Here is an 18,029-nt window from a genome sequence, read left to right on the forward strand (position 1 = left end):
CTGAAGGCAGCTGTTGTGTTGTGCATGGGCTGCTCATCTGGCTGGTGGCTGGGAAAGGACCGGGTGAGCCAGCGTGACATTCAGGGAGTCATTGTGCTGCACCAGGGACGTGTGCTTGTAGTGCAAGACCAGGTCCTTGAGGGAGGCGTAGAGGTTGTAGGGCTCAGCAAACCCATAGCCTGTTGCCGTCTTGTAGATCACGCAGTGCTTGGTGTCACCATCCACCCTGCCAGGGAGACACAGGAGCCTGGGTCAGTAGTGGGACAGGGGAGCACAAGTAGGGCCACCAAAGCAGTGTCAAGATACACCTGGCCCTGGCAGGAGAAGCCAAGGCAGATGGGAACTGTCACCGCCAGCATCTGGAGGGTGGAGTGAGGTGGAAATGCAACCTGGACCAGCCCCACCCCATCCCACCCCATCCCATCCCATCCCATCCCATCCCACCCCATCCCATCCCATCCCATCCCATCCCATCCCATCCCATCCCATCCCATCCCATCCCATCCCATCCCATCCCATCCCATCCCACCCCACCCCACCCCACCCCACCCCATCCCATCCCATCCCATCCCATCCCATCCCATCCCATCCCATCCCATCCCATCCCATCCCATCCCATCCCATCCCATCCCACATGCACAGGGATACTCACACCACAGAGCAGGCATAGCACCCCTTCTGGCTGCTCTCACGGATCAGGAAGGTGCCGTCCCGTTTCCCACACAGCATCTCCTCTGCCTGCACACGGTTGATCTTCCCCACATACCACGTCCGCTCCTCATGGTGGGGTAGCTCCTCCTCATCATCCATCATGGAGTACTGGCTGCAATCGAGCACAGGCAGGGTCAGATTCCCTGAATTTGGGTGTGTATGGCCCCACATTGCTAGCTGCCATCGCCCATCTAGCAGGGAAGACATCCTCAGCCCCCAGGCAGGGAGCTGGAATTTGCCCAGGGCCACAGCACAGGCAGAACCAGCTGCACAACACGTGCTCCTACATCCCTCTAGTCCCACAGCACACGAGCAGGACACTCACTCCTCTGTCTCGTTCTTGATGCCCAGCCACTCGTTGATCTTCTTCTGCCGGGCACCCTTCTGCGTCAGCCACCTGGGGAAGGAGGGCAGAGCTGAGCACGGCAGCAGCGAGCCCCGGGCGTGGCCATCACCAGAGGGCAGCAGCCACCGCTGCCGGGGACCGCCGAGGCCGGAGGCTGCGCTGTGGGAGCGGCTCCGGCCCGCAGCGAGCTGCGAGCCGGTCCAACGAGCCCTGGAGCCCTGAGGGAGGCAGCTGGATGGCTCCCGGGCCGAGCTGCCGGGGCACTACGTACACCAAGTACTGGTCCCGCAGCTTGCGCAGCTGCATCAGGTCTGGCTTGAGGCTGTTCATGCGCTTGTCGATCTCCCGGTTCTCCGAGGCTTGTTTCTTCAGGTCCTGCTCCAGCTTCATCTTGCTGTCGTGGATCTCTGTGATGCGGGACTTGAGCTTCTCCGAGTTCATGAGGATCCTGGGAGAGAGAGGGGGGTTTAGGCTGTGAGCCAGAGTGGGGGAGGCAGAGGAGGCAGCCTGCCAGCTCCAGCCTACAGCATGCTGCTGGAGAGACAAGGAGTCCACGTGCCTCGGCTCTGTGCTGAGCCAGGAGGATCCTTCCAGTCCCTGGGGCCCTTCTCCAGGCAGAGCAGACCACCACCACCCCCATCCTCACCGTTGCACCTCCTTCTCATTGCCCTCCCTCCGGAAGCGCTCGATGTACTCCTTGCTGCACTTCTCCTGTGTCTGACACTGCTCCTCAAAGATCTTGATCGTCTCATTGAAGGCCTCAATTGCAGTCCTCTTCATCTGCAGCTCCTAGAGAGAAGGGAGGAAAAAGCTGAGGAATATTTCTGCACATTTACATCCCCTCTTTCAACTTCCCCAAAGCAGCTCTGTCCTTGCTGCAAGCAAAATATCCCCCTCTTCAAAGCCCATCCTCGGGGAGTCCCTGCAAGTCCGTGAGCTGACAAATGGGGCAACAGGTGCCACGTCTCTGGTCTCCCCTGTGCACAGCAGGGTGGCTGCCAGCACTCAGGGGGTGACAGAGCAGCCCTTGGGGGGTCTCATGCAGCCCATGGGGAAGGCAGTGCCCACATACCTGGGAAGTGCGTGTGTACTCCTCATACAGCAGGTCATACTCCCAGCTCTTGTCCTGGTACTGCTGGTGGTAAACCTTCAGCTGTTCCCCCACAGCTTCCACGCTGTCCTCCTTCACCACCTGGTCCTGCCACAGGCACAGCCCCAGTCAGGACCTGCTCCAGCTGGTCCCACAAAACCCCACAACAAAACATTCCAGCACACACGGAGAGGGATGGGACACTGTCATTGACCAAAGGGGCAGGGATGGATAAACAAACGTCCCTGGTTCAGGCTGTGCTTACCAGCCATGTCCCTGCAGCACAGGCCTTACCTGCTGGTACTTGGAGATGGGGTAGAGCAGCCTGGTGTCCAGCTTGGCGTTGTACTGGGCGAGTGACTCGTGCCGGTAGTGGGTGATGAGCTCCACCACTGAGCCGAAAGTCAGGGGCTCCGAGAAGCCATACTTGCCTTCCCGATGGAAGATCTTGATCAGCTTGTTATTGCCTCCCTTCCTGCAGTGGAGGGGAGAGGAGAGGGCATTTACCACCACCCCAGCACCCTACACCAGCCAGAGTCCTCGGCATCCCTGCAGCTGGAAGCACAGGGACACATCCCAAGAGCTGCATCCTTGAGGCTCCCAGGGGATCCCAGATCCCAGAGGATCCTAAAGCCCTACCTGAGTGTGAGTGTATATTCCCCCTGGATCTTGCTGGAGGCATCACGCACCAAGAAGGTCCCATCTGGTGTGTCCCGGAGCTTCTCATTCACCTCCTCCCTGCAAGGAACAGGATTGTCATGGTCTGGGAGGTGGCCCCAAGGCTCACCTGATGGACAGGGCACCCCAGATGCGAGCTGCCAGTCACTCCCTTACCGAGAAATGTCCCCCCAGTACCACTCGGCGTCCTGCAGGGGCGCGTTGTTCCCGTTGGCCAGGCTGGCTGCGCTGGGCTTTGGCTTTGGTGGTTTGGGAGGAAGGGCTGTGAGAGGAGGAGGATGAAACAGGGTGAGCCCAAATCCCAGCTCCCCACTGGCAATCCCCTGGAGTGCTGAGTGCCCCTCCCTGCAGTGACTGGAAGGCCCCTTGGCCGCCACCTTTCCTGGAGCTGCTCCAGGCACATCTCCAGCAGCTGAACACCTTGAGCTGGCCTCCAGGCACAGCTGGGCTATCAAAACATGGGGCAAGCCAGTCATGGGAGCGGAGAGTCCATACCCACAAATGCCAATGCCTCAGGCCCCGAGGAAGGGGTATCTCACTACCTGGAGGCAACTGTTCCGGCTCCACCTCCTTTGTCTGCAGAAGTATCTCCAGAAACAGCACGGAGAAGTCAGGGCTCAGCTCTGGGCTGCAGGGAGAGAAGAGTCAAGTTAAGAACAGCAGTCGTGGGGTAGAACATGGCACTGCTCCCACATCCCCTGCAGTCAGCTGGCTCATCCCAGCTGCCAGACCCCAGGCTGACAGGGCAGCAAGGGCTCTGTCCCAGCTCTGAGTCCCACCTCTGTGTGCTGCCAGCAGTTTAATCCCACGTGCAGCCCAGCAGGGGCTGTGGGCAGCCCTGTTGTTCCAGGCTGGACTCCTTGTCCTGGCAGGCACAGTGGCCAGAGCTGGGAACACTGCTGGGACCAAAAGCCTCACGTACCTGGCGCCAGGCAGCCGGAGGAGAAGGGGGCCGAAGATCTCTCCCAGAGCCCGAGGGTGGAGGCTGTTGCTCTCGGCCTGCTGCGATACCTTCCCCAGATGCCGGAGCAGGAACTGCAGGGTGAGCGCGTTCTGGAGAGGCACCGCAGGCGACTCCAGGGCCAGCCGCAGCTGCTTCCGGCAATTCTCTGGCTGGGGGATCTCTGGGGAGAGAACAAGACACGAGGGAAGAGCTGGGACGGCCGGCACCACTCTCCATGCTCCGGCTGCGTCACAGCGCAGGAGCACTGTCAGCAGCGGGGGCCATGTGCCAGGCCCCAGAGGGACAGGGCTTATTTTAATATCCCGGATGCATCCACCCCACCCAGCCACCCATTACCCAGGCAGCCAGGGGAAGCACTTACCCTGCAGGATGCGAAGGATATCTCCATGCACTGACACTGGCACCACGGGGGAGGGCAGGTCCTGCAGGTAACCTCGCAGTGCCTCGCCCAGGGAGTGCACGTCCAGGGGCTCCAGGTCACCCAGGGTCCAATCTGTTAGGGCACAGATTTCCCATGGGAGGGTGGACAGCACTGGTAACCCAGCTGGCAGCTCTGGTACTGCCAACACCCATCTCAGAAACCATCGCACAACAGCCAGCTATCATGAGACCTCACTAGCACCACAAGGGAGCTCAGGCAGCCTTCAGGCAGCCCATGTGACAGAGGATGTGCATCGCAGAAGCAAGCTGGCTCTGGGAACCCCAGCACTTCCCCTTGGGAGAGGGCAGAGGTCATTCTGGGTACCTACAACCTTTGCCCTGAGCCCCAACACAGGAATTCTGGGCAGGCATAGCTCGGGTGAGAGTTTTGCTTCCCACTGCCAGCAAGAGTTGAGCACAGACCAAGCAGTCACACACTGAGCCCAACAGGGAAAACACCTCCCTTGAATGCAGGATTTTGGGAAGCATATAAATCCTGCCCCAAGAGCCCAGCCTAGGCTGACAGTACCGCGTGGTTGGGGTTTGCAGGAACATCTGCAGGTGGGGACTCGCCAGCATGGTACCAGATGGGGCCTCAGCCCAGGCAAGAGGCAGACGGCTCCCAGGGCTCCCGGCAGAGACATCGGCTGCTGGCACCATGGAGCCACAGCTCCAGCCACCAAGCTGAGCTGGAAGATCCTCCCCTCCTTATTAGTGGCATGACAGAGCCAGAAAAGCGTCCACCAGCCCATTAGCAGAGCATCCCAAAGACAGTAGGGGACAAGCACAGGGGTTCACTTGTTTGCCTTTGAGTCTCTGAGCCAGCACCACATCCCTCTGTTGCCCCCCACAGATGGTGCCAGGAATTCCCCCTGTCCCATCCCTTCTATGCAGGACACAGACACGTCGGGATGGGGACAGCCCAGCCCCAGAGGCAGCGTGCTGGGAGTCAGGAACTGCCGGGGACAGGCGAGCCTGGCCTGGATTGCATTACTGCTGGCGCTGTCACATCCACTAATCTCCTCCATCTGAGCCGATTCGCCTCCACCGCGCCGAGCTGGTTCTTACCGGTTCTCAGCGCCTGCCTCAGTTCGGAGCCAGATGTCCTGTACAACATCTCGCTGTCCAGCCCTGCGGAAGGGGGGACACTGCTGTCAGCTCCAGCACAGGCACTGTTTCGGTGCCAGCTGGACAATGGCTGTGGCACAGCCAACCTGGCCTGGATGGTGTCCAAGCCAACCCCTAGCAGAGGCTGCTGCAGCCCCTTGGCCCCCAGGACACCCAGTTCAGTGACCCCATTTCTCCACCATGGTACAGAACCGAGCTGGAAGCGCTTCCCAAACCCCAGCACCCACCCAGTGTGTGTAGGTGCTCAAATCAAACACCCTCATGGGCCTCAGCAGCTCAACCCAGGGAGGAAAATGAGAGCAGCTCTGTCCTGTGGGTCCCACAGAGCTCAGGTCTCATTGTGGGATTTGGGATGCATCAGCACTCCCAATGCTCAGCATTGCCCCCTTACCTTTCTTCTCAATAGCTTCCACCAGCTTCATCAGGAGTGGCGGAGCAATCTCGGGAGGGCTGAACTGCTCCTGCAAGTCTGGGAGAAGAGACCCTGGGGGAGAGGGAGGGAGAGAAGGGTTCAGCACCAGCTCAGCCCTCAGCAGCAGAGCTGGGACAGGGCATAACCCAGGCAACTCCCAACAGGAGCAAGGAAAGCTGTGGCCATCACTCTGAGGCTGTGGCCCAGGCAAACACGACATGGAGCCTGCAAGGAACCTGCCCATGAGCCAGCACAGCACTTGCTGAGCTCCAGCCCGGACTGGGTGTGCACAGGGAGATATCTACTGCTCCGTGCAGAGGCTTGGAGACAGAGCCCATCCCCCTGGGGACCCGTACCCCCCGGCAGGCAGCACAGGGGTCACCAGGGCTCCTGGAGCTCAGGGCTGGGTCCCTGCCCAGCACAGGGGCTGCGCAGGGCTGGCAGCAGAGCAGGGTGAGCTGTGATTAATCCAGCCATTCAGACAGAACGCCATGTCAGCAAATTCCTGCCCTTGATTGCTCGTTTAACATGGAAACCGGCCCTGTGCCTCCCCCCTCCCTGTGAGCCCACAGCCTCTGTGCAAGCTGCTACAGGGCACAGACAGCCCATGGCACGGGACCAGGGTCTCCCTGGTCCTGGGGGATCTGCAGGCCCGTGTCAGGTGGTATTTCACTGCCACTTCCAGAAAATCTTGAGGTTCTGGCTCCAGGCACCCCCTTCCCCTGTGCATGCCGGGGCAGGAGCACGCAGGCCTGGAGGAGCTGCCAGCAGGAGGTTTGCCGAAGGATGAGCAGTGCCAGGCTCCATCCCGCTTCCAAAGGAGCACCAGCCAGAGCAGGAGGTTCCTCCAGCCTGGTCCACAGCACCTGGCAGACCCTGGGGAGCCCGCAGTGGGGGAGGACACCCAGCACACTCCACTCTGCACAGGCAAAGCCAAGAGGCTGCTCCCCATTGCGAAACAGCTCCGTTGTCATGGATCTGACCCGAACTCGCCTGGTGTGGTCTCACCACAAGGCGCAGCAAGCTGGAACTGTGCACCCAGCTCAGCGTCCTGCACCCATGGCCTCGAGGGGAGACAGGACAGCCATGGGAAGGGAAGCACACGAGTCAGGCACCCAGCAGCTCTGCAAAGGCCTGTGCTGCTGGGAAGGAGGGGACAATCCCCCACTGGAGCAAGCTCCTGGGCACGGGAAGGGGCCCAGCGTGGTGTGGGTCAGTGTGGGGAAGCTGCAGGCAAGCTTCCAGGCTGGCAGCTCCCAGCCTGACCCTTGGGAAGGACTGAAAGGAGAGTAAATACTGGCGCTGCCCACGTGGCCCGGCCGGGAATGTGCTGCTTCAGCAGGCAGCAGCTTGTCTTTTTTTTGTCAGGCACAGAGCCGGAGCCAGCAGCAACTCCTGAGCCTGCCGGGCCTCCGGGCCGGGCCGCCGCGAACAAGGCTGCTCACAGCACGGCCCGGGCAGCTGCGGAAATATTCCCGAGCCGCATTTTCCGCTCGTGTTCTCTGCGGAAGGCAAACACCAGCAGCTCGTAAATCCACTGGCAGAACGCGCTGGGTCTCACTGCTCCCGGGACAGCTGTGGCGCTGGCCCTGCTCCACCAGTGACACTGAGGGGCTAAAGGGTCCCTGCCAGCCAGGGCAGGACCTGGGAAGCAGGGAAGGAGTTTTGTAGGACTGCCAGGAGATGGTTCTGCAGCTCCTAAAGTGCACACCATGAAGAAATAAGACAGGCTTGGCTCAAATACGGTTTTTCCATTGCAAAAATGTGTCTCCCCAGCAGAATACAGAAATAAAGAATCACAGAATATCCTGAGCTGGAAGGGACCCACAAGGACCTTCAAGTCCAGCTTTTAAACCAATGGCCCATACAGGGATCAAACCTGCAGGCTTAGTGTAAAATGGCTCTGGGTGTTTGAACTGCCTCCATGCAGGCCCTGCCTGTGCCCAGAGTGGAGGTTGGCTATGGGGCACAGGGGACAGGGCTGGCACTGGTCTCACATGCCCTGGTACCCCACCCTCCATCCCTGGGCAGGATGTAGAGAGGCTGGCTTTTGGTTGCCTTCCCAAATCTGCCTTTTCTATGTCTCAGGAGCTTTGGCACGTGTCTTGTTCCACTCCCCAGAGACGCCACCAGTGGCTTTGACCATGTAAGCCACCCTTGAGCAGAGAGGAGAGCCGATGAGGGCAGAAATGCAGCCGCCAAGGGAGCGCCGGGCCGCATGCAGGCAAGGCCAGCACATCCAGCACAGAGCACATCCCGTGCTCCTGAGAGGAGCAGCTTTCTTGGAAAGGCAGGTTGCGAGCGGGATGACTCAGGTCAGGCTCTGGCTGCCAACCCAAACGCACACAGGGCCCGGCTGCATTCCCACCCTGCGGAGATGTTTCCTGGGGCCGCCCCTCCGGCTCCAGCTCCGGCAGCAGGAGCGAGGGAGGCAGCTGCAGGGAGCTGCACCAGCCCCACAACCCCGGTTTCGTCAGACCCCAGAGGTGTTTTCACACAGCCAGAAGCATCTGCCGGGGTGGCCGTGGCTCCCAGGCAGAGAGGGATGGGGAGGACGCAGCACTGCCAGCTGGGAGTGTTCCCTGGCACCCTCCAGCTCCTGCTGCTGACCCCACTCCTCCCACACACACCAGCACGAGGTCTTCTGCAAGGCATGAGAAGGTGAAGTGTGGCTGTCACCCCTCAGAGAATCACAGAATGGTTTTCATTGGAAGGGGCCTTCAAAGATCACCCAGTCAAAACCCCCTGCCTTGTGCAGGGACACCCTCCACTAGATCAGGTTGCTCCAAGCCCCATCAAGCTTGACTAGGAACACTTCCAGGAATGGGGAGGGATGGGGCAGCCACAGCTGCTCTGGGAAACCTGTGCCAGGGCCTCACCACCCTCACAGTCAGGAATTTCTCCCTAACATCTAATTTAAATCTCTCCCTCTTTTAATTTAAAACTTCCCCCTTGTCCTATCACTATCTGCCTGTAAAAGAAGCCTCTCTCCCGCTTTTATATAAGCTCCCTTTAAGTACTGAAAGGCCACAATAAGGTCTCCCAGAGCCTTCTCTTCTCCAGGTGAACACCCCCAGCTCTCCCAGGCTGGGTTCCAAACAGAGGGGCTCCAGCCCTAGGAGCATTTCTATGGCCTCCCCTGGACTCACTCCAACAGATCCACATCTTTCTTGTCTTGCCCAGATCCAGACTCAGCACCGCAGGTGGGGGTCTCACAAAGGAAGAGTAGAAGGGGGAAACCTCGGGGGCTGCTGAGTCCTGGCCACAGGGTTTATGTGCCTGGGAGCCAAAAAAACAGGCTAAGAGCAGGCAGCTGCCACAGCTCCACAGGCAGGGCTGAGGCACGTTGGCTGTCCTGGCCCAGGTCCGTGCCAAGGCCAGGCTGGCTGGGAGGCAGCTGCAGGTGCAGGACAGCCCATGCCCAGCCCCAGGGTGGCTGCCCGGCCCCAGCAAGGGCTCTGCGACCCGAGGGGTGGGCTGGCTGCCAGGCAGACAAGCAATTAGCTCCAGTTCTCAGAAGCACTCTTTTAGACCCTGACTTTTCTCCTCTTGCCCAGAGACAAGTAATTGTGTTTCTCAGCGGGGCTGAGCAGCTCTTGGCAGGGAGCACTGCCCCAGGCGCTGCAGAGGCGGGGAGGTGGTGGTTGGGAGAGGTCAGGACTTATCCTGAAGGGAGGGAGCCTGGCAAAACTCAGTGGAGCAGGGAGAGGGACCATGGGGATCCTGGCTGGTTGCAGAAAAGAGAGAGAGAAAGATCTTGGAGATGTAAGAGTGGGACAAGGCTTGCCCCAGGAAGCTCTGCTGAGCAGACTGACAAGCTGGAGGAAAAAAGTGCTCTTCTCTGGACCAGGACTGAGAGAGGCTGGCTTTTGGTTGCGACTCAACTGCACTGCTGCTGGTAGGGCAACCCAGTGCTGCCGAGCTAAGGGTTTCACTGCTCTCCTGTGAAGCCACTCACACACTCTCATCTGTCACACAGTGAGACTGGAGGTGCCCCAGAGCAACAGGGCATACAGCAGGGCTTACCTTGCTCCAGAGCCTCGGGCAGCCGGCAGCCGCTGGCCCCTGGTGTGGCAGGCAGGGGTCTCTGCACTCGGGGCCGGTGTGAAGGGACAGCAATTTTCACCGGCCCCACGTACTCTACGTAGGTGCCAGGAAAGTCCCCCTTCTGCTTGGTGCGCTCGTTGACGCCTAGGATCCACCCAATCTGATTGGGGGTCTGCTCATCTCCATCTTTGAAGCCCAAAGCTTGCAGGGCCCCCTTGCTCACGACCAGGATGTCCCCGGGCAGCAGGTCAATGTCCTCCTCGCGCTCCTTGCGGTAGGGGTAGAGCGCTCGATACTGGAAGCCGTCGGTGCTGCCCATCTTCTCTGCCGGGGGACAAGGGCTCTGAAGAGTGAGGCAGCACGTCCCAGGTGGGAGAGGAGGGCCCTCAGAGGCAGCTCTCCCCCATCAGCACTCTGAACTGTCTCTGTGTGAACCGGCACCCCAGGAGCCTGGTCTGGGTGCACCGGAGCGCTTAGGTGCAGCCCCTTTTCCTCAGCTTGAAACCACGATTCAACCAAATTATGGAGCAAAGGGAGAAGGAGACGAACATAATCCAGCACTGGTGAGCGGGCATGCAGCAAAGAAACCCGAGATCAGAGTCTGTTTCACCAAAAAAGCCAGTCTCTTGGAGTGTGGGGAGGAAAAGCACAGTAGGCTTCCAGTCTGGAATAACGTGGCACGCTATGTTTCCTTTCCTAGTGCCTGCAAAGAGAAGAACTGTCACTGCACAGCCAGGCACCCCACACCCTCCCAACATGCCAACATTCAAACCAGGGGTTGAGCTGAGAGAGGCAGGACTAGTTTCTCTCCTACCTAGCAGCTGATGCTGAGCCCTGGATTCAAGCAGGGCATGCTAATCCAAATTTACACTCCCAAAACCGAGTGGCTGCGGGCAGGAACGCTACCTCCTCTCTGCTACAGCCAGGCACCAGCTCTGCATCTTAAAGAGGTTCACCCCTGCTTCTTCAGCTTACCCTCCTCGCAGCACTTATGCAAACAAGGAGACAACAAGTGGGACAAAACAGCCTTTATGCAGGATAACTTTTGCATACAGAAAAGAGTGACCCTGCACCCACCAGCTGCAGGCCCTGAATAGGAGCAGAACAAACAGATTTAACCTTCCCTTGTTAAATGGATTAAATTTCACAGTTCACCTTTACATCTTGCCATGCAATCCCCCACAAAGGCATCTTCTGAAGGGAGCTGCCCACAAATGTAGGTTAACCACGCTTTCAGCAAAAGGCTTTCGAGATGCACTGCCATTCCCACAGAGCAGCACTTCAAAGCTTTGCTCTGAGCAAAAAGTCAATTTTTGAACTTTTCAAAAGCAGCAGCAGCAGCATCAAATGCAGGCACAGGTTCTTTTCGCAGAGATGGAGGCAAAAGGAGTTAAAATAATCCTTAGAAGCCTTCAAGTCTACTTAGAGCTCCTAACTGCCTTTCAGCTATTCAGAGAGAAATTAAATATGCTGCCTGCCCTGCCCAGAAATCCACCAAAAAGAATAAACCTGGGTTATAACATGTTGTTGAAGAGATGTACGAGCTGGGACATTCCCACCAGCCAGGCACGTCCTCTTTTCCCATCCCCTCCTGGCTACACAGGCCAGTTTTCCACCTCCCTCAGGCAAATCCCAGAGTTCTGGTTCCCGCAGAGATGGCATGTGGCCAAGGACTGGACCTACAAGGCACCGGGGCAGCCAGAACCCAGCCTTCCTTCCCCCAGAACCCAGCCTTCCTTCCCCCAGCACTCAGCCTTCCCAGGGACACCCTGGGCCTGCTCAAATGCTGCAGGTCCTGGTAAAGGCTTGAGCTGCTCTGGCCCAGAAACCACCAAATTCAGCTCAAACTTGAGTTTCATCTGAAAACTATTAATGAGCAGGAAGGTGCTTCTCAGGGCTGTGGGAACCTGGGCAGAGGGAGGAGAGGAGGCAAAGGGAATCCTTTCCCAGAGGGGTCAGTGAACAACCAAGCATGGCACAAAGCCAGGGCTGCTCCAACTGCTGGTTGGACTCTGTGACAGGCACCAACGGGCAGTGATCTGCAGGATTTCAAAATAACCCTTCCGGGCCAGCAACACATTACAGCTCATATCAGCTACAAATCCCTCTTTCCTCCTGCACGTGGGATCACTCCTGCATGTGTCACCACATCTGCACGTGCTGCCACAAAGTCTGAGATCAGGGTGAGTCCCCTGAGAGGAGCCAGCCCCACCTCTCAGCCAGGCTCTCCAGCCCAGCACCAGAGCTCCTTCCCTTGACAAGGACAAAAGGCACAAAGAGGCCATGGCACAGGAAACCTGTGCAGCAGCCAGAGCCCGCACTGCCTGCCTGAGCTCGGGCAGGCGTCCCAGCCGGGCTGTCTTTGCCATGAATGAACAGGCAGTGCCTGCGGGGAGGTGAGGCACTTGCGGCCAGAGGCGGGTGGGGAACAGGATTGAGCCTGATCCAGCTTGCTGGAGAGCTTCTCCAGAACTCCAGGAGCAACACCAGACTGCAGAATTCATGGAGAGACCGTACAGAGGTTTCTGATGTTCGTGGGAGAAGCAGCACATCCTAGATGGCCGCTGTGAAAGCTCTCACCGTGCTGGGATGGTGGCTGCAGGGAACTGGCAGCAGAACCCGCATTTCCCCAATCCAACCAGCCCCAGCCAGGAAAATATTACTTCATAATCCAGAGCATAAAGAGAGATTTATGAACAGGCTCACTGGCTGCCCCTCTGAGTGCTGCCTGTCAGGGTCCCCCAGAACGGAGTCGCCGTGCCGGGGGCACTGTGTCTGGATGCCAAGGGCCTGAGTGGCCACTGCCCGCTGGGCACTGCGCTGGCAGCTCCCCCTGCTCCTGGGGAGGGCAGACCTCATAGCGGCTCCTCCTGGAAAGCACAGACCCCAGAGTGCACCCAGAGGCAGCAGAGCCCAGCCCCAGTGGGGTCGATGCTCCCCTGCAGGCACCCCCCAGCTTCCACCTGTGGATCCCAGCCCCAACTCCAGGCGCCTCCGACAAGCCAGTGCAGCTGAAGAGGCTGGAAGGACAAAATGTTCAGGCCTGGCAAACTTGTTCAGTAGCTTTTAAAAGCAGATCTGCACGGAGGGGTGGGAAGAGGAGAGTGACTCCGGAGCACTGAGTGTCTCCAGAGAGCAGGTCCCACAGCTTCCTCCAACCGACTCCTTCCACAGCCCTCTTCCCTGGGGTGGGAATTCAGGCACAGCTTCTATGCCACCACGCTCCCCACGTCCCAGCAGCAGGTCACTGGGCACATGAAAAAATCCAGAGAACTCAGAGCCAGGGCTGCTCCTGGAGAAGCCTCACCCGCTTTCGCCACACTCAGCCCAGGTGGGCACTGAGTGCTCATGAACATGAGTGAGGAGCCCCCCAGGAGACCCAAATCATCATGGCTAATGCCAGCACCATCCTCTTTAGGGGCAACAGTTGTCCTTTGTTCTGCCACAGACCCAGCAGAGGCTTCCCTGGCTGAGCTGCAGGAAAGTTCTGCACCCTTGGAGAGCAGCTGACAGAGTCTTCGGGGAATGGGAGCACACACTTCCCAAAGTCCTGGAACAGCTCTTTGGAGGGAAGGCAGCACCGAGAGGCCGGGACACGCACGAGCCTGTCAGCTGGAAGCACACCTCCGAGCAGGAGAGGGGCAGCACCTTGCCAAAAGATTTCTGCTGGGCCCAGCTCCAGGTTTGCTCGGCTCTCGGAGAGGAACCTTGTGTGTCTGTGCTGGCGAGCACTTGCTTAGGCTGCTCTGAAAATCCCATGCATCAGACAGCCAAATACCTTTGGTAAATCTATCTCAGCACCCAGAAACAATCCCTCGATTCATTAACTGCTGTCAATACTTTCTTTGTTTAACACATTGGTTTGAAACAAAAAACACATTACAAGTCTTTTTGTCTGTGCCCAGCACATAAATAAAAGCATCTTAACATTTTAAATGTGGTTCCTGTGCTTTTTAACCCAGTTCCAAATGCAGTTCAAAGTGCAGCTTGACTTGAAGCGAGACTGAGTTACTTTCCTTCCAGAGTGGGGAAAGAATGCATAAAAATATTTAAAAGAAGAATATGCTCACAACAGTATACACAGCTCCAACCTCTCCAAGTTACATCAGATCCTCAGCGAGCAAAACAAACACCATATCGAGTTTGAAATGCAAGTTACAGACAAAAAGAACAAACTTTTCCTTTAACAAAAAGAGAAAATAGAACAATGAAATGATGGATGGGAATAAAAATGGACAGGGAATTGCCTGCCATGGTGCAGGCTGCTGCATCGGATCCTTCTGACCCACGCAGCCAGGGCAGCTCTGATGGCCTCAGCTCCTGAAGCTGGCAATGGCAAGCACATCACAGGTCATCCTGTGCCCACCAGCACTCAGGGCAAGAGCTTGGCAACCCCTGATTTATAGTCAGGACAAACAGCACAGAAGACCCCAGGCAGCTTCCCGGCCCACTGCCTCCCCAGCAGGAAAAATGACTGGAAAAATGTCTCCCGAGGCTGGAGCCATGAGCGAGGCTGTGGAAGAGGCAGCAGTGCCACGAGGAGCTGTGGGGGAAGGAGCTGGGAGAGCCTGCAGGGAGCTGGGGCGGGCGGGAAGCAGAGCTGGACACGCTCCAGCAGCTGCCCCTGGGGAAGCAGCCAGCGGAGCAGTGAGAGCTGGAGCCCGGGCTGGCCACGGCGCTGCCAAGCCAGCTGGTATTTCCTTCCAAACAGGGAAAAGCTGCAGGGGAGGAGGGGAGTTATGCCTGAGCCGTGCCCCAGCCAGGCATGGGACAGCCGAGGCCGTTTTCACCTCTTCTCTTCCCCAGAAATGCTTCCCAACCAGCCAGCAACAGATCCCCAGGAGCAGCACACAGCCACAAGCCACCCTTTGCCAGGGACAAAGAGCATTTACTGCTCATGCCTGACTTTCATTAAATATTTTGTTTTATTCACCAAAGCCCGAGGAAGTGAAGGAATATCTGAAATATTTCACTGAAAAGGTCAATGTCATGATTAGCAGAGACACGAGGAGCTGAATAAATCAGGATGATCAACACCTTCCACACTTTTGGGAGACCACTGGAGGTCCCAGAGATCTCCTGCTCAAAGGCTGGATAGTATAAGATCACCTCAGGCAGTCTCAACACCTACTTCAAGACTTCTCATACTGTCCAGAGCTTCTCCTGACACTGACCTTCCTTGCTCCAGATAAAGCTTGTTCTTTCTTAACCACCTCACAGACTTTCTCCTCTTGCCTACAAGAGCTTTTTACTTGGCCAGAGACTTTTATTTGCTGGCAGAGGGCAGAGAAGGATCCAGCACCCAACCCCAGGCCCATCACCTCACTCCGGGCTGCTCTTACACCATCTCCCATGCAGCAAGAACACACTAATTCCATTTTAGGAGCATTCATGGAGCTGGCTTTAGGGATATAGAAACCCAGGAGATGTATTTTGGCAAAAAAATTACAGTTCTAAAAAAAAACCTGAGTACATGAAAAAAAAAATCCAACTGCTCTTGCTAACTTATCTGCTTAAAATCACATTCCCCAGGGTATTTGGAATTTGTATGATTTATTAGCAGCTCTGCACAGCTCAGCAATCACATGAAGTAGCCAACGAGGCAAGAAGCACCCAAGTTAATAGATCAGCATGATTTGGATATTGGTGATAGAGCCAAGACCTTCCAACTTGAGAAATCCACCATCCCTTCCTCTGTCTGCTTTTCATCTTCCATTACCCGGCTACTTTAGCTCCAAGCTGTGGCTCCAGAGATTCCCAGAGGAATTAAAAGAGCCCTCGATATTATAAATACTCTTTTTCATTGTAAACACACCCCGGCACTCAAAGCTCTGACACGGCTCCAAACTGGCTCCACAAACCACTCTGCTCCTCACCACATTCCAGCTGAGCTGCGCTTTCCCTTCCAACCCAGCGCTTTTGTCCAAGCGAGACCCAACTGCAGGCAGAGAGGATTTTCCTGTGTGCTTAAAACCTTGCTCCAGCGAGTTGGGAACGCGGGGTTTCAGGGCAGAGAACAGCTTTAGGAGGAACAAGTCTGTGCCATGAACCGCGCAGGCAGATGGAAGCACGAGCTGCCCACGTCAAAGAGAGTCACCAAAGAAACCAAACCAGGGCTTGGACTTTCCCACATCGTGGAAGGCTAGAGCAGAGCACAATCCAGCCTCGGGGACACACCAGCCCCTGGCACGTCAGGGAAGGGTGGGGGAATGGCCAGGAAAACAGTGATTTAGGCTATATTTACTCAGCTGTCTCCATTCTCTGCTCTCACAGAGAAAGTCACAGGGCCAGTTCCCCAGCGGCTCCAAGAGCTGCTTGGGAAATCAAAGCCGCGCATTAATGGGAGGAGAGGCAGCCACGGCTCCATTGAAAGGCAACGCTGGGGCCACTCCAGCTCTTCACAGCCCCCATTTTCCGACAGTTTTGTCCCCTGGCTTTATCTCCCATCGATCACAAACCCCCAGATTAGGAGTAGATGACCATGGAATCTTCCTCCTCAAGAGGCTGAGAAACATCCACAGGAAGATAAGAAATGCAATGACCGACCTCCCTGGAAAGCAGTGGGGGGGGCTCCTGGCAGAGCCAGGGCTTGGAGGATGCTGTGTTAAGGCACAGCAAAGCCACCCTTGGGCTGAACTTGGCACATCCCTGGGGCGCCAGCTCCAGGAAAAGTGCTGGGGCCGAACTGCCCCGGGCAGGGGAACAGGGCTGGGACCCTGAGAGGCAGCTCTTTTATGGCTTACCGCCCCCAGGGGCTCTCCAGGACTCTCGGTAATGGGGACTGTACCGTGCTGAGGGGGTCCCTGCACTGTCACCACGGTGGGGACAGAGGCACACGGGGGGAATCTGATGCCACTGCTGGGCTGCAGAGAACCAGGATGGATCGGCGAACACAGCCCCGGCACCGGGGGGACAGGGACAGCTCGGGGGGCATAGGGAGCCATAGCCTTGGCACCACGGCGAAGCCACACGGCAGTGGCACTGCCCTGGAAGCGGGACACCCTGCGCCTGCAGCTCCCGAAGGGTTCGGGGACATCCTCGAGGCTGCCCCATGATGGACAGAGCCTCGGCCCAGGGCCCACCCCGGTGCTGCAGCCAAGCCCCGGGGCGCCTCACGCTGAGGGGTGTCCCGACGCCCACCCTGGGTCTGGTTCCGATCCAGGTCCGCTCTCCTCGATCCCGATCCCCCCGCTCCCGATCCCGCCGCTCCCGGCCCCGCCGCACCTCTCCGCCGGCCCCATCCGCCACCGCTCGCCGCCAGCCCGCTGCTGCCTCCGGCCCGGCGGAGCCTTGGACAGGCCCGAGCGCAGCCGGAACGGCCCGAACCCGCCCCGGAAACAGCCGACAGCAATCGAGAGAGAACGGAACTGCCCGAATCTATCCCGGAAATAACCGAGAGCAGACGACAGGGGACGGAACTGCCCGAAGACTCTGGCCCCGCCCCTCCCTGGCCTCATCGCCACCGGGGCCCCGCCCCTCTCGCGAGCCGCTCCGGAAGGAGCCGAGGGGGTCTGGAGGGAGAGCGCGGCGGCTCCCCCTGGTGGCGAGCGAAGCGGGCACAGCATTGGGCACTGGGCATGAACTGGGATTAAACTGGGATTGAGCCGGGATTGAACCGGGAACAGGGCATAGCACCGGAATTGAACTGGGATTGAACTGGGATTGAACCGGGATTGAACCGGGAACAGGGCATAGCACCGGAATTGAACTGGGATTGAATCGGGATTGAACCGGGATTGAACCGGGAACAGGGCATAGCACCGGAATTGAACTGGGATTGAACTGGGATTGAATCAGGATTGAACTGGGAACGGGACACAGCACTGGGATTGAACCGGGATTGAACGGGGATTGAACCGGGATTAGACCAGAATTGAACTGGGAGTGGAGCACAGCAGCGGTGATTGGACTGGGATTGTACCAGGATTGAACTGGGAACAGGTCATAGCACTGGGATTGAACCAGGATTGCACCAAGATTGCACCAGGCACTGGGCACAGCAGCAGGATTCAACTGGATTGTACCGGAATGGCACCAGGAACTGAGCACAGCCCCGGAATTGTACTGGGATTTCACCAGGAGCTGCACCAGACACTGGGATTGCACCAGGAACAGGACACAGCACCAGGCACTGCAGTGGGCAACGGCCCCTGGGCCAGGACCAGACACGGGACACTGCACCGGGGACAGAGCATGGGACATAGATTTGGGAATGGGCCATACCTGGGAGTGG

The 18,029-nt window shown here is 57.9% G+C and overlaps 1 protein-coding gene across 1 annotated transcript; it reads right to left on the reverse strand.

Annotated features, from left to right (window-relative positions):
• Positions 1-16: 16 nt before the first annotated feature.
• Positions 17-17,100, reverse strand: PIK3R2 (phosphoinositide-3-kinase regulatory subunit 2). The gene is made up of 16 exons (XM_062509865.1): positions 17,021-17,100; positions 9,776-10,499; positions 5,729-5,821; positions 5,278-5,340; positions 4,151-4,282; positions 3,748-3,949; positions 3,368-3,453; positions 2,982-3,087; positions 2,787-2,885; positions 2,442-2,622; positions 2,130-2,255; positions 1,704-1,846; positions 1,329-1,505; positions 1,037-1,108; positions 653-823; positions 17-226 (listed from the first exon to the last, which is right to left on the reverse strand). The coding sequence occupies exons 2-16, from the start codon at positions 10,113-10,115 to the stop codon at positions 34-36; spliced, it is 2,184 nt and encodes a 727-aa protein (XP_062365849.1). The 5' UTR covers positions 10,116-10,499; positions 17,021-17,100; the 3' UTR covers positions 17-33.
• Positions 17,101-18,029: the final 929 nt, after the last annotated feature.

Source organism: Cinclus cinclus, chromosome 28 (genome assembly GCF_963662255.1).
Source record: "Cinclus cinclus chromosome 28, bCinCin1.1, whole genome shotgun sequence".
In the NCBI taxonomy this organism is placed as follows: domain Eukaryota; kingdom Metazoa; phylum Chordata; class Aves; order Passeriformes; family Cinclidae; genus Cinclus; species Cinclus cinclus.

Coding starts and splice junctions, on each gene's coding strand:
- PIK3R2 (XM_062509865.1), bottom strand. CDS start 10,115: ATGGGCAGCACCGACGGCTTCCAGTATCGAGCGCTCTACCCCTACCGC. Junction 5,822..9,775: donor GCCCGAGGCTCTGGAGCAAG/GTAAGCCCTGCT, acceptor CCTCTCCCCCAG/GGTCTCTTCTCCCAGACTTG. Junction 3,454..3,747: donor CTCCGGCTGCCTGGCGCCAG/GTACGTGAGGCT, acceptor CTCTCCCTGCAG/CCCAGAGCTGAGCCCTGACT.